General features: G+C 28.4%; 3 protein-coding genes across 9 annotated transcripts; 2 read left to right on the forward strand and 1 right to left on the reverse strand.

Annotated features, from left to right (window-relative positions):
• Window positions 1–6,910: 6,910 nt before the first annotated feature.
• LOC105835515 (H/ACA ribonucleoprotein complex subunit 2-like protein) lies at window positions 6,911–8,179 on the reverse strand. Its single transcript, XM_012678898.3, has 3 exons — window positions 7,882–8,179; window positions 7,614–7,686; window positions 6,911–7,334 (listed from the first exon to the last, which is right to left on the reverse strand). The coding sequence occupies exons 1-3, from the start codon at window positions 8,045–8,047 to the stop codon at window positions 7,103–7,105; spliced, it is 471 nt and encodes a 156-aa protein (XP_012534352.1). The 5' UTR covers window positions 8,048–8,179; the 3' UTR covers window positions 6,911–7,102.
• A 46-nt stretch (window positions 8,180–8,225) lies between these two features.
• Window positions 8,226–9,797, forward strand: LOC105835516. Its single transcript, XM_012678899.3, has 2 exons — window positions 8,226–8,489; window positions 8,614–9,797. Exons 1-2 carry the CDS (start codon window positions 8,372–8,374, stop codon window positions 8,952–8,954), a joined length of 459 nt encoding a protein of 152 aa, XP_012534353.1. The 5' UTR covers window positions 8,226–8,371; the 3' UTR covers window positions 8,955–9,797.
• A 152-nt stretch (window positions 9,798–9,949) lies between these two features.
• Window positions 9,950–21,685, forward strand: LOC105835510 (G protein-activated inward rectifier potassium channel 3). Of its 7 annotated transcripts, none has more exons than XM_012678869.3 (9): window positions 9,950–11,580; window positions 12,386–12,675; window positions 16,223–16,337; window positions 17,172–17,404; window positions 17,973–18,246; window positions 18,343–18,535; window positions 18,638–18,859; window positions 18,978–19,243; window positions 19,371–20,036. In XM_012678869.3, the coding sequence occupies exons 2-9, from the start codon at window positions 12,413–12,415 to the stop codon at window positions 19,524–19,526; spliced, it is 1,722 nt and encodes a 573-aa protein (XP_012534323.1). In that variant the 5' UTR covers window positions 9,950–11,580; window positions 12,386–12,412; the 3' UTR covers window positions 19,527–20,036. The 7 variants fall into 7 exon arrangements, with proteins under 7 accessions (XP_012534323.1, XP_012534326.1, XP_028048087.1 ...); XM_012678872.3 differs by having other exon boundaries at window positions 12,495–12,675; XM_028192286.2 differs by having other exon boundaries at window positions 9,950–11,195.
• Window positions 21,686–22,783: the final 1,098 nt, after the last annotated feature.

The raw sequence follows: 22,783 nt of genomic DNA on the forward strand, positions 1-22,783 counted from the left end.
TACATTCAGAGACAAAATTGTGTGGATGCTGATACGAATAAAGATCAATTCATTTTCATTTAAATCATATTTTTCCTAAACAAAATAACGATTGGTACGAATAAACATATCCATAAGTAATCGTTTCATGTATGTACAAACAAAGAAGTGGCAATCCGAAAGTATCCGGAAGCCTTTTCTATTGGAAGCAAAGAAGTGGCAGTCTGTAAGAAGTAGAAAATATATTATTTTTTGTCATATATTAAAGAAGCAAAAATATTTAAAGTGATTAAAGTCAACTATATTCCTATTCTATTTTAGTCATAGAATTTAAGAATATTTCCATATAAAAAGTATAAAGTCATATCAAGACGTTAGGTGAAGAACATGAAGAATAAGGTGGATGATGAAAGATTAGATAAAGTAGTAGCTACATAGGATTGCTTAAAAGTTAACGAAATCATGTTGTGTATATAATAAGCTTGTATATGCGTATGTATACCGACATTTAATGTCTTTCCATCTTCATAAGAGTGTCGGTCAAATGAGGAAACCAATAATAGGTTTCGAGTATCCACTCATCATTGTCCCTGATTGTATGTCGCAACTTTCGTGAATTCAATGCAACGCGCACTTGCATTGTGAAAACAGTGAATATCACTGTTTTCGCTGATGCAAAGTTTCATTAATGGAAGATACGGCGTCAGTCGTGTATTTAGTATCGATCACGGTATGATTGTCGTTTCAGTATGAAATTCTCTTGTGCGTTCCCTCCACGGACCAGCGATTATTGCGACAATCATCCGCGATCCACCGACGATTGTGGTAATTATTACGCGTACATATATACTTCAAAAACGAAACCGTAGAAGACCGGTAAAAATTTTTCTTAGAATTTTGCATAATTTAAATGTATGAAGATTTTTGTAAAACATATAATCATTCTTAAATTATAATTCAGAAATATAGCAATAGGAATTATTTAGCATGGCTAAGTTTTAAATAATCAAACTTTTTTTAAATAATTGTAAATCTTATATTCTAAATTTAAATTTGTCTCATGTTTTACATTTATTATTCAGAAATTTTATTCTGATAAAACTGCGTTATGGGATATTGTCTTAGTGTAATTATTGTGAAATTTTCGTGAATTTATGATGCCACTATTGTGCAATATTTGCACAGTATGCCTATTGGGGTAGTAGTTTGAATTGGTTTAAGTATTCTTGTTGGAGTATTCCAGATATTGTGTTGATTTGAAAAAAAATCTAAAAACTTTTTGAAAACATTTTAAACTTATATAGAAGTTCTAAAAAATTATCTGAAAAATTCTAAGAAAAATTGTTACCAAGAAAGGGAGTCCTGAGTACTGGGCTTCATACGAAAACACGCGATGTGTGTTTAAAGTAAGAGAAACGAGATACGTGTCACGCATAAGGTAGTCGTCCTGTCGTCAATGCGTGTTAGACTGAAGAAACGAGCAATAGCTTTAGTTAGTAGTGCAGCTATATAGCGACACCAGCTAATAAGCGATACCATGCAAATGCAGCGAATCAGTTAAAGTCGATCACCTTCCTCGTTTCAGTCTGTTATTGCTGTCAATAGGGTAGGGAGTTGTCGGACAGGCTTCATAGCAGTCAGTAGCAATCAGCCAAACTGCTATCTCGTGTCACAAAACAGGCGAGACGCGATTGACTTTGGAAAGATCGATTCTCCTCTATTTTACGGTATATAACAGTGTTGGGCATTTACGGATATATACTTAGTTAAAACACTTTGAGGTACATTGGCCACTCGAAGAATATTCATATTTGATAAAAATCTCGTCACTAATTTGATTATACATTTGATTGTGCAATTCTGTTCATGACAATTTTCGCGTGGACAGCGCCAAGACGCAAGCAAACTTTGTACGTAAATTGAACTTAACGTTAAAAGTAAGCGAAAATATAAAGCTATCTTTTATTGCGTGAGAAAATTCGTAACGTTTCATTCAGGAACGAATATCCCACAAAAAGTAAATGATAACTTTTGCTAAGTAAAAATTTACAAATGCAAATGATCAATAAGTGGCCAGTGAATGTAAGTGGCGTCCTTACATTATCTATATGTAGAATACTAAAACTGTCAACTTATAAGTAGTGCGAGACTAAAGAGAGACAGAGACATGGATTATTTCTTACTACCTAAACGTAGTGTGAAAGTCATTGTGTGAAAGTTATTTAGGAGTCAAAGAATCTCGCGACATTCTCTAGATATCGTTTTTTAAATGTCTCTCGAACATTTTCCAAGCAAAACAAATCACAATAATGTCAAAACGACATTAAAATAGATCGCAAATTGATCGAAACGTGACTTTTAATAATCATTTTGGCGTCATCATGATGACTTTTCGTTCTGTTTGGGGTATATTGTCCGAACGAAATTATGCGTAAACTGATAGAATTTAGATATTCTACGTCGTGATTACTGACTGTTATTCGAAGACGTCCAAGACTGGTACGTAGCCGTTCAAGAGACACGCAACACAAGTACACCGCACCGTGTAAGTTTGCGCAAATTTGTTACTCTTTACAAAGAAAGTGCGGCGATAAGTTCTGCCTCTCCCACGTCCCATTCGTACTACAATAAACAAGATGTCTTTCTTTTTTTTATTTTATAGAACTCGCGCCACTTGAAATGTCAAATCACAGTTGCATGCATTAAATCGCTGTAATTTCATTTGCCTGAGCAAAGAGGGGAACTGATCAACGCTAAATATCGCGGCAGCCGCATCAACATATCGACTATGATAATGAGTCATTGCTGCGACGACTATCATATCATCGCGGTAGCGACGAGATCTATCATATAGATAGATAAATAGATAGATAGATAGATAGATAGAGAGAGAGAGAGAGAGAGAGAGAGAGAGAGAGAGAGAGAGAGAGAGAGAGAGAAAGAGAGAGAGAGAGAGAGAGAGAGAGACGATTGTTTTGTAAGAAATATAATGTATCTAGTTTCTTAGAGACCTAGATAAGGTAAAGCTTCCTATCTTCTCGCCCACAAAAGACATATCCGAGTTTCGGTCGGAAATGTTTTACCTGAAATTTATTTTGTTATCTTTATGATTGTTACAACACACACACACACACACACACACACACACACACACACACACACACACACACATTGTAATAATATCTCATCGAAATCTCTCGTGGAAATAACATGTGAAGTTTTCAAGCAAAAAATATTTCAAGTTTCAATCTGATCTAATTTTGTTGTGCAGCTGTGTGTTAATGAAGCGACAAGTCGAAAAAGAAAAAGAAGGAAAAAAAAGGAGAGTTAGACAGAGACAGAGGAAGAAATTTGGATTTCCTCGCAGGAAATATTTTTTAGCAATGCTTTTCAGGAAGTATTTTATAAAACTGATTCTTGCGCACACTCGAAGGAAATGTAATCCCGCCCGGCGGTAATAATCGGATTAGCGTAATAGTGATACTAATAATATTAACAATAGTAACATGTAATTGTTAAGCTGTAATCGGTGTTAAGGTACTATCGGTAATAATTTGATACTCGTTAGTTCCGATCGTTCATATAATCAGCCTCGTACTTTTCGATGGATTTGCTACCGTGAGACGGCGTAATAAAACGATAAATAAGTCAGGTTTACGTTGCGCAAATAAGGACGAAACAAGGAGTGAAATAGATATTAAAGTAGGCACAACTATGGCACAGTAAAACGAATAAAGATGGGAGAAAAGATTGAAAGCGTACGAATGCACACGGATGAATTAAAAACGAGAAGATGTAATTAATTCCTTTCTGAAAACGTTGAAGATATGACAAAGCGGATCTTCATTTCCAATTCATTTTAATTCATCGCAATCTTTTTACGTTTAGGCCGCGATAGACATTTAGCCGCTGATACACGCATTCGCAACAAGTCGCGCTACTGCCTGATAACGGAATTATGTTTAAGCGAGAAGAGATTTGGATAAGAGAGGGAAGCATCTTCTCTGGCATAACCGGAGACAAGATGTGACGCATGTCTGCTCCAACAAGGGTGAGAATAACGTCCCACTTGTAAGCTACGTCAATTTTGATGTCAATGTTGTCCTCTTCGTCGCTCATGTATATATATCTAGCTGTAAGTGTGTATATTTTATACTGAAACTGGCAACAAAGGAGAGTAGGATTAATAAGCGCGGTCATATTGATAGATTAGTTGAAAAACCAAAGGATTCATGCGCGATTTCCTCGCGTTTGCAAGTAAGAAAAGAGAAAAATGTGAGAAGGAGAAGTGCATTTCTTCACGGAACAATTACTTTCTCGACATTATCCAAGCAATATGATTGGTTCGAGACAGAACAATCAATCACATTTAACACATATATAATGCTTTAATTTTTACTTTAATTATCTTTTATTTGCTCTTTCCCCTTTAACGTCGCTTTAATGACGTCGTAAACAAAATGAAAATGTACGAGATAAATACGAGATAACCGGACATTATTATGTGCTAAACGAATGAGTTATAATATGAATTGTAGTATAGCTCATTCGTGTAATGCAAAATTTCTTTTTTTTTTTAAGAACTGGCGTACGTCAAAAACTGTTCAAATATCATCCAAAGATTTTCAATTTTTGCGGGTTATGTTTAAATTATTGTTTCTTTTTTAAAACAATTTCAAAATTGATACATTGTTGACAGAAGACATTGGCGTCTTGTTTTTTAAATTAGAATTAAAATTAAAAAAATATTTTTATTTAATAAAATATTTACATTGTTTAAATAGGTGCATGCATATTTGATATATTTTTGACATTAAAAATATGTGGAAACTGAAGCAAGATTTATTTCATAATATACCATCAACAATGTGTTAATAATTTACGTTACGTTGTGTCACTTTGTGCAAAAAGTCGGCAAGCGTGAATTTAATGGATTTTTAATTCATAATTTTAAATTCATAGTAAAATCGTGGCTATAAAAACGTTATCGTTGAAATGAATTCTCAACGAAGAAAAATTGAACCTAAGTTTTTCGTGCATCTACGAGATTTATCTGTTTTAAATGTTTTAACAATAGAACTACCAACGATTAAAATGTATATTATTTTACTGGTAGTTCTAATGTTATTTAGTGTAATTGTATTCATTCATGTTCGCTTTTTTATTTTGTTTCTTTATTTGCTTTTTACACGTTCGTAAGCCGAGTAATGTTTTGAATAACTTTTTATTTTACTTTATGTAAGATGTATAAACTACCGGGTTCACAGTTATTGGTGCATTTTCTTTTAATTCTAGCCTACGAGAAATACATATTCCTATTAATAGCAACGTTCTACCATATTACATTTAGTTACTAAACATTCCATTTTCAGAAACTCACGTTCCTGTTCCTGTAATAATTGTTAACATAACACATACTTATCTGTGATATTTTATTTTTGTATCATCGAGAAAAAGAATTTGACTCATTCCAATTAGTTGAGAAAGCAGAACAAAGTTTCTTAATCTTACAGAACTCTTTATAAAATTATTAAAATTATTCTAGGTCAGAATTACAAATATATAGATTTTTGCCTATATCTAAAATTAGTATAAAACTTTGAAGTTTACTGTTTATTTCTATTATCTTTTATATTAATAATTTGAATGTTCTGTGCATATAAAATTCTCTTTTCATAACTTTTTCTTTTCTAACATAAAGCACAAAGTATCAAATAGAAAAATTTAATAAAAAAGTGTTTAATTTATCTGTATTTCTTTTTAGTTTTCTTATAATTTAAATTATAATTATCCCTTGCATATATTCTGCAATTATGCACATTGTATACTTCGCATCTACGATCGAAGTAAATCAAGAAACACAGATTTTTATAGCTGACGATGTAACGAGGACAAGTAATATTAGTTATTAAGTACGAATTTATATCCCGTAACTGTAACGGAGAATTTAATTCAGCGGTATTATATCTATAAGCACGCGAGACGAAGACACAAAGAACGTAGTTCGAAAAGGATCGGCCGACAATCCACGATTAATTTCGCACTTCCCTAATTGAACCACGACGACTTTTGCGTTTTGGTTCAATCTGTGCGCGCGAATGCGAATTGTCGTTTTACGCTCATCTACCTTGAGGGGTGATAATAGTTTTTTCATATGTAACATATATTTATACATAATACCACGCACTATTTTTGCGTACGGGCGTGATAAATATCTAGCAGATACGACTGTGTTATTTGTACGAATAATTTCATTCGAGAAGCACAGAATGTCCTTCTGCATCATTCATAAATAAATAGATTTCTTTATAATACGTTGAAACCAGTTAAAAATATTTTACCATATATACTTTTAAATAGCCTTAGTTACTTACGTATTATAATTTTAATATAATTTTTCGTTCTTTCATTCAAATATGAATTTCTTTGTTACATTAATTACTGCAAAGCTGAATGAATCCAACATTTTTTATGTTAAAATCATTTTTCTTTTAAATAAATCTTTTATAAGTCTTTTTAAATTTATAAAATTTATGTTATTAAAAAAATTAAAATAGTATCAATTTTAAACATTGCCTTGAAAGATATAATTATTCAATGCCAATTACTGTGTCTCAATTATTTTATATCTTACAGTAACACTTTAAAATATTTTTATACTTAAAAAAAAGTTTTATGTACAGAAAAAAATTTTTTTTTAATTTATAATCTAAAATTATAAAACTATTAATAACTTCTTAATAATATTCACTAAAGTAAAATTATCACTCATTTTACAGTTAAAATTTTAATTATAAAAAATAATTTAATTCATTATTTGATCTTATATTGTTGTATAGTTATGAGTAAATAAAATTAAAAATTGAAGCTATTTGCTATCTGTATATTTATATAATATAAAAAATTGTAAGTATTATAAAAAATATATTTGTTATAATTTGTTATAATCTTTTATTTCTTAGATTTATATTTCTAGAAGAATCAATATAAGATTACATAATGAAAAATGATTGGCATATTAGAATGTCACAGTAAGATATCTTAAGATCAATAATGAAATTGTAACATATACATACAAGAGACTTTTAATCAATGAAGAATTGAATGCCTCTATACAATGTCTCTATAGAGGTGAGGAAAGTGTCTTCATCGCAAGTGTAATTTCGTCATACAGCTCCTTATAGTCAGAATGTTCCTTTACAAGCACCATAAGACTGCCACGTTTCATGCCCATTGCTGCACCAATATCCATTCTCGATGGAGTAAAACAATAAGGAATATTTTTATCTTCGCACACAATTGGTAAGTGGCACATAATATCTATAGGATAGACATCTCCAGCAAAGACGACCAAACTAAAATGAGAAAATTTGTACACAAAAAATTAGTGTATTCCACTATTCTATAATGTTTAATAATAAAAATATTCATAACTCTCTTTGTAATTTTTACGCAAACAAAATTATTATTAATGTTAATTAACATCTAAAATGTAACTAAAATTTCAATTATAAAAAGTATTTTAATTCTTTATTTGATCTTTACAGATATTGCATATTTATAAATGAATAAAATTAAAATTTACTATGTATATTGTATTTCGACATGCAGCCCAATAATCCATGCATGCTTACCCTGTTTCACCTTTACGAAGATGTTTCTGCACATCTTTTAAACCGTTGCGCAGGTATGTTTTATGTTTGGACGCTGAAATAAATAAAAATTATTTCTACTTAATTAGTGTATGTCTAAACATTTTATTTTCTATCTCTTAACAGATATTTTATATCTTAATCCACATATTTAATTTTCATTATTTTGCACATTATAAAATATATAGTATATTAAGCTATTGTCACAAAATATTCGTGTTATTAAGTTAAAGCAGTTGAAGTAACTTACCTTTCTTTATACATTTGTAAATTTTTTTGGTTAGTTTTTTCGGTGCCATGGGTTTGGAGATAGTATTCACAAATCGTAGTTTTTCCTCGTAACTGATTTCTGGAGCATCGATATTTTCATCTTTCACTATGCTATCGTCAACCTCCATTTTAATAGTTTCTTGCATTTTCTGTGAATATTTTGAACTTTACGAGCGAATAATACACGTGTTCAAACACACTACGCTAATTCATTCTTTTTCGGAGCACTACTGCCACAGTGCCACCTACTGCACTAACTGCACTAGTGCTTTAAGTTAGAACAGAGAGAGCATGTCGTGAGAGAGAGAGAGAGAGAGAGAGAGAGAGGAACCTCTCTGTAGAAGCAGTAGAAACTGGCAGAAGCAGCTCAAGTAGCGCCAGTGCGCTATTAACGGAATGATCTTCGAGTTTTCTATGCACATCATGCGTGAAACAGCGTGAAACAGAACGTACCCCTACTTGGGCAAGAGATGAAATGTGACCTCTATTTATCTGTTTTTCTGGTCTTTCTGGCATGTCACTTCCACTATCATCAGCGGTCGATTATTACATCTATGATTTTAAACATTACATTACTGTTGCAACAAGGTTAGATAAAACTTTTTTGGATTTATTCAAATGTCATTCACAAAAAAGTTACTTCTTATTGTGTATATGCATATTCTTTTTCCATTAATATAAATCATAAAAATAGCTATTTTACATTTTATAGCTTCTTTCCAACAATTAAAACGAATGAGTTCCAACCTTCGATCAAGACTAATTATTACTAAAAGTCTGTATAATTATCGACGGAATTTATCCATACAAAAGGATGACAAAGATCGGATCAATGATGCAGAGGAATCCCTGATTAATGATTTGGCAGAACCAACTAATTGTTGCATGTCAGGATGCACAAATTGTGTGTGGATCAAATATGCAGAGAGATTAAGTAATATGATAGAAAAATCCAATATAGACCTGCAAAAAGCTATCTTTGAGAAAGTGCAGGATCCTAATATGAGGGCATTTCTGGCAATGGAATTGAGGTGTCGTAAGTTAATAAAATAGTACAAATATATCATTATGAAATGGAAATTGTGAAAGGATAATTTGGAACAAAAAATTCATTTGTGACATTTAAAAGCACTAAAGAATCCATAGATGGAAAAATTGAGATAGTTGTGTAGTATTTTTTATATAGAGTGTAAATAGGATTCTACAAAAAATAGAAATATGATTAGACATCATACATAACCAAAACCAAGATGTAAAATATTCTTAAAATATCTGGGCAGCAATCATGTAATTTTTTCCTTAGGGCGGAAACGTGAAAAGTTTCATGTAACTATCTCTTTTTATTAGTGTTAAATAGAAAGAGACAGTGACCTGAAACTTTTCATGTTTTTGCCCTATGGGAAAAATTACATGATCGATACCCAGAGCTGATATTTATAATCAAATTTTATTTCAAGGTAGTCTAAAAGACTAGCCTAAGGAGTCAAATATTATAGTAACATTGCAATATTCCAATATTGCAGAAACATTTTGAAAATATTGTTGCAATTTTTCTGGAATAATCTGTGCTGTATATGAATACCAACTTACGATATCTTGAAAACCCATACCAGACTTTAGGGATTGCAAATTGCTAATTGAAGATTAGAATTTAATCAATCAGAATAAAATGGATTAAAATAAAAATTATTTGATTGATTTAATTTTAATCTTCAATTCTTAATTCTTAATCTTCAATGCATAATCTGATATACAATTTATCAATTATAGATATTATGTCTAAGTATTCTTGAATACACATAGAATATTAACAAACATATGTATATGAAATACATTTGTGTATGTTTATATGTATATAAGTATGTACATATGTATATAAATATATTTAATATGTAATTTAGTATTATTTTATTCAAATTAAAAAGTTTGCGACATTTTATACTTTATTCTTACATATGCAATTATTTATTTTATTTTCTGTTTTAATTATCAATTTCTACTTATGTCCAAATGTATATCTCTAAATTTCAAGTGTTAATTATCGATTTGTAATTTCTGTCTTTTACGGGAATGCTGAAGTTGTTTTAATGACAAGACAATTTTTGTATAAAATTTTTTATTTTATAGATTTGAAAATACTCCAAGATGAAAGTATATGCATTACTACCAGTCTGTGGTATAAAGTTTATACCAAAAACAAAAAAATTGTTAATTTACGCTATTTTTAGTCGAGTGTGATGTCTAGAACTGTCACATTGTAACAATATTTGCTTAATGTAAAAGATCTACAGTTTGTACTTACAAAAATTTAAATTCATAAACTAATAGATGATAGGTACAATTTCGAGCTTTAAAAATTAATTTCTTATACATAATTAAGACGAAATTGTGCTACAAAAATTTAAATTACGGGTGAAAAGTTGATAATTGGAGCAATAAGAAAAAAATTTTATTTTTGATATTAAGTCCAATTTACAACTGATATTAATATATGTACTTTGGTTCTGGAAAAAAATTTTAATCTATAAAAGAATAGATAATGACTCTATGCTCAATTTCCAAAGTGTTTCCTAAGTCCCCTAAATTTTAATTTTATCTTATTCATCAGGAAGGCAAAATCTGTAAACATTATTTTTCTTACTTATACTTTTAGGAATCAAAATCCCTTTTTTAACGTCCTCCTTTACCGAGTATAATAGATTTTAGAAACATTTTTGTTGCAACTTATTACATGCTACAGAATTTTTTCAAAATTGTACATAAAATGTGAAAGAGAGGAGAGGATTGAAAAAGTTTTGAAATTATCTGAAAAACTTTGCAACACACGTGCATATATTGTAGAGATTTTGATAATTATGCTATATGAGTATATACAATTATCAGCATTTACAAATTGTGTATTATAGAGTTATTATAACGCTAGAATTTACAAAATCGGAGTTGATAAAATTGCGACATAATCTCGTATCCCGCGCAGCGTAGTCACACATCATGTCATGTTCTCTCATGATGACGTTGTACGCACTCATGCTCAGGTTCGCCTACGCGCACTCTCATGATTTATTTTTGCTTGGCGATTTGTACAATCACGATTTGCCGCAATCTCGGCGGAGCCTCGGTCGAACGCGCAAAGTAACGGCCGCCTATTCCAGAATAATCTATGGATTAAGAGTTTCTTAATATTGTAGTACTATAAATTTTAATTTGTAATTACACTACTTGCTATGTTAAAAAAAGATCTGAATTATAATTAAACATCTATCTTTGTGGAATGACGGCACATTAAGTGAGTTTGTGAGTGACAACCGTAATTGTAAAATTTATTATAAAAATCGGATTAATAGGATCATTCATTGTTTGATAAGGAAAACTGAATTATTCTATATATATAAATTGTTAAATAATTTACGTTGAGAAAAACGAAAGCAAATAAGGTATTTAATTAATATAAAATCAGAAACAAATGTGAATAAATCATAAGAGTACAAATTGGAAAAGATTAAATATTGTGTTATATGTTTGATATATACATATAAACTAACGTAAAACAATATATTATAAAATATTTGGATATTTGAAAGTAATATGTGGATTAAATTTTTTTGGAATGTGAAAAGACAATGGAAAATTAAGTGAATTCAGAATATATAAATAAACTTGAGCAACAAGTGTCCTTAAAGTAAGTAAAATCTTCAAACACGAATGTTCACACGAACATCTTATAAATTATACATTATACTTTTTCAAAAGATTATTTAAAATTTATTAAAAATAATATTTAAATTCTTATTTGAAATTTATTATCAAAATTTATTTTCCAATAAAGAAAATTAAGTAAATCTTATTAATATGAAGGATTATCTTTGAATCAGCACAAATGTTATTTTCAAAAATGTTTTTTTAAACATTTATGAGAGAAAGAGAATCTGTTTTAAAAAAATTAAATATAGGTTAAATTTTGTTTGTTTAACATTTTAACGTTTGGAAAAAAGTTTATTATTGTAAAAGTTTTAATATTAAAATAATTATATATATTTTTATTAATTTTGTAAATAAATTTTATCGATTAGCATCATACACATTCCAATAATCATCACATGACAATATTATAATCGAGAAAATATTTTAGAATTTTTCTTCGAAATCTTTTGAAAATTTTCAAGCAGTCTTTCATTCAAATCAGGACCACCAAATAACTTTGCTTGACTTCTACAATATTTTTACAATTCTACAAAGTTTTATTTTTAGTTTCTGGTTAAGAAATATAATCCAAAAACAAAGTAATATGTCGATATTAACGTTCTCTAATGTTATAATATTTTAATAAAACTTTTGATTATGAAAATAAAATTATTAAAATTAAATTATAGTCCTTTTATTCTCTTTGTTCTAAATAGTTTTTAAAAAAGAAAAGTTGCGATTTTTAATTAAATTATCTAGCTATATTATAGTATAGTCAATTACCCTATTAAATAATGCCCCAGAAGTGTCGTTAATGAATTAAAAGAAAAATGACAAGAAAAGAAAAAATGGACTACGAAGATCATGAGGAGAAATCCTCAACTATCAAAGATTCTCCAACAATACATTTAGGCGAATTGTTGGTGCACACGTCGATGCCGACAGCAGCAGTCGCGGTAAAATTATGTAGTGAAGATTCGGTAGAGGAAACAGAAATCACCAATCAGAAGAAAAGCGATGTCCTGAGCACATTTAAAAGAAGAACTTTCAATAGAATCAGCTTTAAGGGTGAATCAGGTCCTTTATTAAACAGGTAAAAAATATGAAGAGCTAAATATTATATGATGATTTAATTTCCTACACATCAGTTATTATTAGAGTAGTATTATAATATTGCAGTAATATGACAAATTATAACGAAATATTATGGAAAAACATCAATTGATTACAAACAGCTATAATGTTTGACAAAATGGCAATATGCATCTATTAGACACTCTGCTAACTTTAATCGTCGGTTGATTTAAGGCACTCTAAGAGCGGGTCTGCAATAGGTGTAGTAAGAATTTAAACCGTAAGAAATGAATCACATATATTTGATTATTCTTTTCAAATTTAAATATTATATAAACGGTCAATTCTTTATGGCTTAAGACTTATTACAGCTTTTGTAGACCTGGTCTAAGTCCCGGTCTACAATAAAGATTTAAGCTTTAAGCCGTAAGAAATTAAACATTCACAGTCGATTATAAGAATACTCAATACATATTTCATAATCATATATGATAGAAAATTTTTCTCATTTTCTCAAACTTTACTTTTTGTAAAAGAAGTAATGTGAAAATTATTTTTTTTGTCTTTGTGAAAATTATTTAGTTTCTGTCTTTTTAGTATGACTATTATTTACTTTATATCAAATTTTACAAAAAAAGAATATAGACAAGTATAGAGACATATATATACACATATTTTATATACATTTATATGTTTTTATATGAAAAATTTTTTACCAACTAATTACAATAGTTTTGTTATATGTTTACTTTATCTTTAATAATGATTAATATAAAAACAAAAAACACTAAATCACATTGCAAATTACAAAATAGTATATAATTTCTGTGCGTGATATTAATATAAATTAATTTTTTTAAATGTAAAATATATTTTTATGAATTTCAATAAGCATTTAAAACAATTCTTCGAAACAATAGTCATAACCTTGTATAAATATGCATGCATTACATAAGCTAATGTCGATAGAAAGAAACTTATCGCTTCCGTATATGATAATGTCACGAAGAACTTCGTCACGATGATTTAAACCGCATTTAGTTGTTAACGTAATTTTCCATACAGCAGAAACCAATAACATATCCCTATGTATATTATAACACAAATTATGCACACATACATACACACAGATTAGTTATTTTAAATATAAATTTATTAACAATTGTAAATTCCATTATTGCAAAAATACTGAACATGCAATTTACCAATTAGAATACTTTGATTGTAAGTTGTGTTTAAAAATATTCAATAATAACATGCATTTTTTAATTTGCTTTATCAACATCTTTGTGATATTGTTTCTTTTGCATTAATTTGTGACTACAAGTGATCTGTCCTTTGTGTTTACGATGTAAAAATCTATGTTATGAAAGAATTGTAAAAATATCTTGAGACTAATGTTAGGAAAATTGCAGGTATTAGCATTTGCATTGTTTCGAGAATTCTTCAAGAAAACAATTATTATATACCTATAGAACATTCGATAAATATTTCTATTCTTTATTATCTAGTAAAGATATTTTATCAATGGCTTTTCAGAAATTGTATTGTAAATTTATTCTTTATATTTGATTTTTTTAGTTATTAATATAATCACGTTTATATAGAAAACATGATACTATAAATTTTTGTAACATTCTATTTATTTATGAACCGACAAAAATTCTCACGTTAGTATTGAATTAAAACATCTTTTTTGTAAATTAGATAAGCGTTGTGGATCTTATAAAGTTATTTATTCTATTATATATATTTATTTATACGTACATACTATTATTGCTTTTTAATATATACCTATATAATTGAAGCATTTTTTGATTGATCAATTCGTAAACTTCTTTGTCCGGATGAGTCAATAAAATCCTTTGAAGTATTTGTAGCATTAAATGGACCGTAGCCTAAACAGTGTACAACATATGAAAAAGTAATGGTTCCCCAAAATTCAACATGAAGTATACAGAATATCGTGAATTTCATAATTTCACATGTATTCTATACCGCTTTCTCTATAGGATAAAATAAAAGGCATAGCAAAATCTTTCTAATATTTTAATAAAAGAATTTTTCGAAATCTCCAAAATTGGGCACAAAAATAAAAGCAAGTAAAATGTATTTTGACAAATACCATTTTGTTTAAAAATTAGTTTAGGGACTCAGTATTACTGAAAAAAATATAATTTTTTTTTGAATATACAATTGTATAAAATATGCAAATAAAGTATATAACAATTAATTTATTGTACGAATTATTGAACATCTAAAATACAAATATATTTTTTACTAATACATATATAATATACTATATAAATGTGAATATATATACATATATTCTAAAAACAATGCAAAATCATAAAAAGAAGTTAATTTTACGATTAAATAATTTAAAAATAAGGTCTTAATTAAAATTAATCAGTCATTATTTAATTTCAAGCACAATATCACTGTCTAGCCGATAGTGTTCTAAATTCGCATGATTTTGCGCGACTTTCAACCCTGACATAGTGACCCGTGACGCAAATAGATTGACGACGGCTTTATACTGCACGCTTTTTGGCATCGCGAATATTTGCAAACGTCATACATATTTTAAAGCCTTTATTTGTCTTTGCCGTCTGCTTTTAATTTTGCAGTCACACAAGCAGAGAATAGTTGCTTTGTGGAAGAATTTATATTATTTAAGTTTATAATACGTTCTTTTTTATATTCTTTATTCAAATATTTGAATTAAAAAATTACAAAAATATTTTATTGTATTAATTAAAATTATTAGCTTTGTCCTATAATAAATAAATTCTGCAAATATAGATACATATAATTATTATATGACAAGCACATAAAAAATATTTTATAGTTATTTGAACATAATGAATATGTAAATATTTTTAAGTAATATTCAACATTTTCGTTAAAAATGATTTTGTTTTGTGTTAAAATGACACAATTTAAGAATAAATTAACAAATAACATGAAGATAATGCAGTTTTGAAGTATAAATTTTAAAATAAGTAAAAAAATTATGTTTTTTGCCGTCAATTTTTTAAAAATAACATTTGTATTACTTTCTAGCATATTTCTTTAATTAACAAAAAAATTTGAGTGGACCTTTTGGAACAAATATGATATATGTTAAATTTAATATAAATTTTCCAATTGTGCATAAGTAAATATATTCATCATTATCACATACATTTATGTTTTATATATATATATATATATATACACATTAGTTATACTCAGTACTTGCTAAGGATGTAGAGGGTTAAATACAGATTTTCGACAGTACACAAAGAGACAAAAATTTTCACAAAATAATAGTATTGTTAAAAGCTTACGCTTTGAATTTTTTAAAACATCTTTAATTTACAAATTTCCGTAAAATGACGAGATTATATAATAATATATATAAATTGTTGCCATTTTACTAAAACTATATTCTAAAATTGTTTAAAAAAATTATTTTTAGCATAATATTTTTTTACAATTAATACTGCAATAATCTGCCGAATTTACGTGATTGAAAGATTAAGAGCGGTTTGGAAAATAATTTAATTAATTTTTCTTTCAAGGCATCGCCAAACCAAATTTAGCACTAGAAGAGTTCGCAAAAGAGTTGTTTTTAAACACGGTGACTGTAACGTTGTTCAGGGAAATGTCGCCAAACGACGTCGACGGTATCTTCAGGTGAATATTTTCAACGCATTAAAAGAATATTTATTAAAAAAAGGAAATTAGCTTTAACTTCTAATAATTTTCTTAAATTTATGTTCAAAATAATTAGTTTTTGTTATAACGCATTTTAATTAATCGCAATTAATTAATTATTAATTAATTATTGTCTAATTACTGTGAAAAGAATTATAATTAATCACAATCTATAATGTCAATTAAAATTATCTATTTTATATATATTACATTAATAAGATCCAACACATTAAACAATTTATGTTTCTTATTTAATAACGTTTATTTTTATAGTTTTAAATATATTGATAAAGTTGAGATTGCCTATGCGGCTTGCAGCAAATCTTGGTGTTGAATATAATTTTTTAAATTAATATTCTTAGCTCATATAAACTGCCGACAATTTCGTCAGTCTTGAAACACAGTTACTAAGCTAAATATTGATGCACAGAAGCACTTAAAAATCCTTCCTTACCCGAAAAAAATATAAATAATTTATTACGAATAATAATACCTCTACCAAGATTTAAACCTGGATCGCGCAATTTATATGAGCTATAAGCGAATATTAAATTAATAGAAAAAATTATATTCAGCACCAAGATCTGCTGCCGATCAAATAGGCAATCTTAACTTTATTAATATGTTTAAAACATTTATCGGCCGAAGATTAACTTACTATAATTATTTTATAGTTTTATCGTAACTAATTTTAATAACAGTCTGGCATATATGTACACACACACACACATACACAATATATATACTCAATTGTATAAATATATGTTATATTTACCATTACAAAAATTGTACAATTAAGTGATATATTTGCAGGACATTTTCACAACATTAGTCGACGCACAATGGCGATGGACACTCTTAGTGTTTTCTATGAATTTTTTATTGTCTTGGCTAGGATTTGCGCTTATATGGTGGCTGATCGCATACAGTCACGGTGATCTGGACCCCCAGAATTATAATAATGAGACTTTTATTCCCTGTGTCGTGGATATACGAAATTTTGCAAGCTGCTTCCTGTTTTCTGTTGAAACACAGCACACAATCGGGTAAATAATTATTATTTTCATCACACATATTATATGTTAACATTATTATAATAATTTTTTATGCCACTGCATTACCATGATGATTTTTAGATTATCGTAATTTGAACGTTACAATAAATATTACTATTATATTCATTTCTTTTCTACTTTCTCTTCTCGCCATAATCATTACGATTTATTTTTTTCCTAATTCTTATCTTTCCTCTTATTATTTTTATTTTATTAAAATTATTGTTTTGGTTTTATATCTATTAATTTTATTATGTTATATAAACCTTATTAATTTTTTAAATTTATTATTACTGCTTTTTCTTGTTCCTTTTCTTTTGCATTTTCTATATTTTTACCATCAATATATCATCAGTGTTTAATTATGTTATTAAATATTATTAATATTGTAGAATTATTATTTTATTTTTTTATTTTACTTTTTTCTCTCTTTTTGCTGGCCCTCTCTTCCTCTGCCTCTATCTGTCTACCTATCTATTTATCTATTTTTTTAAATAACGTAATTAACAATTATTTTATCGCGTTATAATATATTTGTTATTAAGAATACATGATATAGATACGGGGCAAAACACACGACGGACGAATGCCCAGAAGCAATTTTTACATTATGTATTCAATCAATGACTGGAGTGATTCTGCAAGCATTCATGGTTGGCATTGTTTTTGCAAAGCTATCACGTCCTAAAAAACGTACGCAAACTTTGCTCTTTTCGCGTAATGCTGTAATCTGCCAACGAGACGGTCAACCTTGTCTTATGTTTCGTGTTGGTGATATGCGTAAGAGTCATATCATTGAAGCTCACGTTCGTGCTCAGATGATTAAGAGAAAGGTAAAACAATAATTATATTACTATATATCTTACTGTATATAAGAACTAAATCTTATTATATTATTACAATTATTGTATATACATGATATGTTTCAGGTTACTAGGGAAGGTGAATTGTTACCGTTTTTTCAAACAGAACTTAAAGTGGGAGGCGATGGAGAGGAGGATAAGATTTTTTTTATCTGGCCTACTACAATTGTTCATAAGATCGACCGATACTCACCATTGTATAAGGTGTCAGCTGGCGACATGCTAAGAGAGCGATTTGAAATTGTCGTAATATTGGAAGGTAAAGATATTGTCGAGTCCCGTTGACAGTTTGAAATAGAATTTAAAATATTTAACTTAATATATGATAGTGATAATTATTATTGACATAATTAATATTAAGGAGTGATTGAATCTACCGGCATGACAACGCAGGCAAGAAGTTCGTATTTGCCATCAGAGATTTTATGGGGTCACCGGTTTCAGCCCATCATTACCTTCCGCAAGGAGACCGGTGAATATGAAGTCGATTACACTCTTTTCAATAATACTTATGAGGTGGATACTCCACTTTGTTCTGCCGCTGACCTCGACCGTATCCGGGCGATGCATCGCAAAGAAACTGGTAAAAATTTATTATTTTTGATTTATTAATCTCGTTAATTAATCTAGTTTTTATCTATAACTTTATAATTATAGTCTATAATTTATAGTCTATTAAATGATGATATGTTCTTTTATAGAGCGTCCTAGCTCAAGTATGTTTCCGGAATATCATGAAACCTATAGTAATAGTTCCTTAACAATGACTTCTGCGTCAAGTTTGAAATCTTCAACTGGCGAATTACGTAACCAAATACCGACGATGACTTCGACGACCTCTCTAAACCCGATACCAGTGATAATCACTAGGCCAGATGATTCGTGCAAAAAGAATATCAATATGCATTCCAGCATATCACTGCCTCCTTCTTCTTCTTCTTCTTTTTCTGCTGTTGCACAAAATGAGGTGATGCGCAGTTAAAATTATACAAATACATAATGAATACATATGTGCTTTTAATATATGTGTTGTATTTTGGTTGTGCCATTTTGTAAGAAATTATTAGCAAAAAATTCCTTTTTAATATTATTAGAACCTGTCCTGTAAGAGAAATAATATAGCCAAAGAGGAGACAAGGCGATTATGGATTAGATGTAGAGTTATGGAATTTATGATATCTTGTATACTTTGTATTGGATTCTGGGGAATAACTGTCCAAATTACTTCCTTACATGCTGTTATAACATGATTGCTAGTCATTAGTGTTTAATCATTAGTCATTGGTGTGCGTGCATTTTTTACGTCATTTTGAGAAATATTGGATATTACATGTCGGATATTAATTTTTTAACTTTAGTGTAACTTGAAGGAGTTAAATAAAGCTTTTAAACGACGTAAATGAATTTAATGTTTGACGTATTTAATGTTTGTGTGCATGCATTTGACGTGTAATTGTATACCTTTAGGATTTATGGACCACTTGCTTGGACAAATATGGATCTCACAATCCCTTCGCACGTAATTTGGCTATATTTTTATGATATTTAATATTAGCTAATAATATGTTTATTGTAATACTTCTATAATACTTCTATAATATGCGTAAAGTTGCAAGAGCCAAAGATTTGTTTACATATATTTTTAATACTTTTATATGATACTAATGTACAAGATACTGATACTTTTGTATCGGTGATATGCAAGGTCTGCCAAAAAGTTTATTTTATATTTTGTAGAAATAAAACTAATTTTAAGAATAGTTGTTACTAGTATTTGAAATCTCCTTGCAGATTCCATAACCGCAATCTTTTTTCCTTTTTCAGTAAATTGTTAATTATGTTTATTATATATCTAAAGAACTTTTGCTTATAACACAATTGATAAAACTTTACGAGTAACAAACTTGTATTGACAAGAATTACGTCACATAAATATTTATTGAACTATTTTAATAAAATAAATTGATAGTTCATAATTCCCTTCTCTCTTCTAATATACTGAACAATTTTATTATTGTTAACTGTTTGTTTTGCAACAATCAATAATTAAGAGTATTTCTTGGGCTTTTAACACTGAGAAGACATATTTTTTTAATTTTACTGTTTTTTTTTAGAAACTCAAAAAGAAATAAATTAAAAACAATTTTGGCTTTTTTAAGTGCTACATCGCACTGGAAACAAAATTATTGAATGTATTTTGTGCTGTTACTACACACACATACACATACACACACACACACACACACACACACACACACACACACACACACACACACACCATGTTAGTTTTAAGACATATTTTTATTTTTTTATGATTTTTGTTATTTTTTACGTAAAACTTAATTATAATATTACAAAATTTAAAAAACAGTATTATAAAAAACCGGCTATATTATCTAATACCACTTTTAAGTATATATTTATGTTTCTAAATCCTAAAACTTTATTTTTAATTTTCATTTAATTAGTAAAGAACGGGGAAACTTTTTAAACAAAATTTCTAAGATTTTAGTTATATACAAGAATTTTTGGAGTCGCTGATTACAAATCTACTATCAGAATTCTAAAATTTAAAATAATGAATCCAATATAGCATGTAAAAAAGACGGTAGAAAAATTAACCAAAAATGTTCAACAAAATATTTTGAAATTTTTATCAAACACTTTACTAGGTCCAAGGATCACAATGGTAAAAGAATTTTTTGGGAACGATCACTAAAAGTATCACAATGGCAAATTGGAACATTTGAGAGTTGTGCCTTCTTCTCTAGATTTGCAATTTCTCTAGATTTTTTTTTTAGATATTACCAACAATTACATTTCAAATTTCAAAAGCTGATCACAAATGCTTAAATTCAAATATTGTATGTATAATTTCTTTGTACAATAAATTCTCCAAAAACATTATATCTTGATTGGAATTCTGAAGAGTTTTGCTGTTTAGTTACTAAATAAAAATTAGTATAACTATCCAATAACCAATCAAAAAGCTGCACTAAATTTTTATCAGGGATATAAAAGATTAATATCAGAAAATACTGCTGTAACTTATGTGACGTTCGTGGTGACATATGAGATACACGTGACGAACATGTTAAGCGCTCGACAAGATTAAAAGATTGACTGGTGCAATAATGAGACCACTTCCCGCATTAAATTCATCTCGCTTTTACATGACTCCAGGAATACATCATCAATCCATCATCTAGCACATTTCGTTTTTCAATTTCTAATATGTTATGCAAAAGTAAATTTTTCAGAAATTTTTTTTCATTAATTTTACATTATTCCGACTTCATTAATCATTCAAAATGGAAATATTTTTAAAATTTATCTATTCCACAAACTTGTTTCGTTGTACTTTTATTGAGAGCAACAGAGATAATTATAAATGCTTTATTAATTAATTTTCAATAATTAATTCTGATTTTTGGAATTAAAATTAATTCATTGTTTTTTAAATATGTTTTTTATATTAATAACATGTCTTTTTTAGAAAAGAAATAATGCGTTTAGAAATTAATAAGAATTTTTACTTCAAAATCAACAATTTTCTATAAATTGCAATAATTGTTATATAAGTAATTAGTATATAGTAATATATTTCTAAGAATTTATTATTGTTTTATCATTTTAAAAATTATAATTAATTTTAACGTACAAATCTAAGAAGTATTTAATAATAATTTATCAAAACTCATAAATATTACAAAGAGTTGTTAAAATATATACTAAACTTTTGAACTTAAATCTTTTTATTTAAGTAAATGTTTTATTTTAATTATTCTAGAGGTTTCACACAAATTTAATTTTCTAAATTGGTAAAATAATTATATACTGAGATAAGTATGAAAATGTATTATGTGGATTATAAAACATTATATTGAGTACAAGGGCGGAGAACATTGTACTTGGTCAATTTTTAATAGTTAAGAACCGGATGCTGCGTAGTTACGAGAACTTGAGTCGCACGAATGCACTAAGTAACGTCTTTGTGCCCTAGTTAGGACAATTTAATAATTTTCACTGATAAATTTGGCTCATTTGAAGTATCTCTGAACATGGGAATATGTATCAACTCAACATAGTAGATTTAATTCTAGGAAAACGGAATAAATTAGCAAACATATATGCTAATTATTGATGCTCGTTATTCCCTATTTTTGTTATACACACATTCTTACATTGCAGCCTTATTTAAAGATAAGTTAAAACATATATGTTTATTATGTCAGATTTTTGAGAGCTATAAATAGATCCGCGGACATAAACCGTGATTCACGATGCAACGTTGAATAATCTACATATGAGACCGAGGACGGATTGTAACAGACGGATTTACCATTTGCAAGGTGATACGCTTTTTCCATTCTTAACGTGACAACTGTTATTCTAGATGCAGCCATTGTCATCGGAACGCTACGTTGACCGCAATAACTTCATTGAAATTAATTTAAAACCTGCACTTTCAGAAATATTTATAAACTCAGCTTTAAGAATCTGTAAA

Source organism: Monomorium pharaonis, chromosome 1 (assembly GCF_013373865.1).
Source record: "Monomorium pharaonis isolate MP-MQ-018 chromosome 1, ASM1337386v2, whole genome shotgun sequence".
Classification (NCBI taxonomy): domain Eukaryota; kingdom Metazoa; phylum Arthropoda; class Insecta; order Hymenoptera; family Formicidae; genus Monomorium; species Monomorium pharaonis.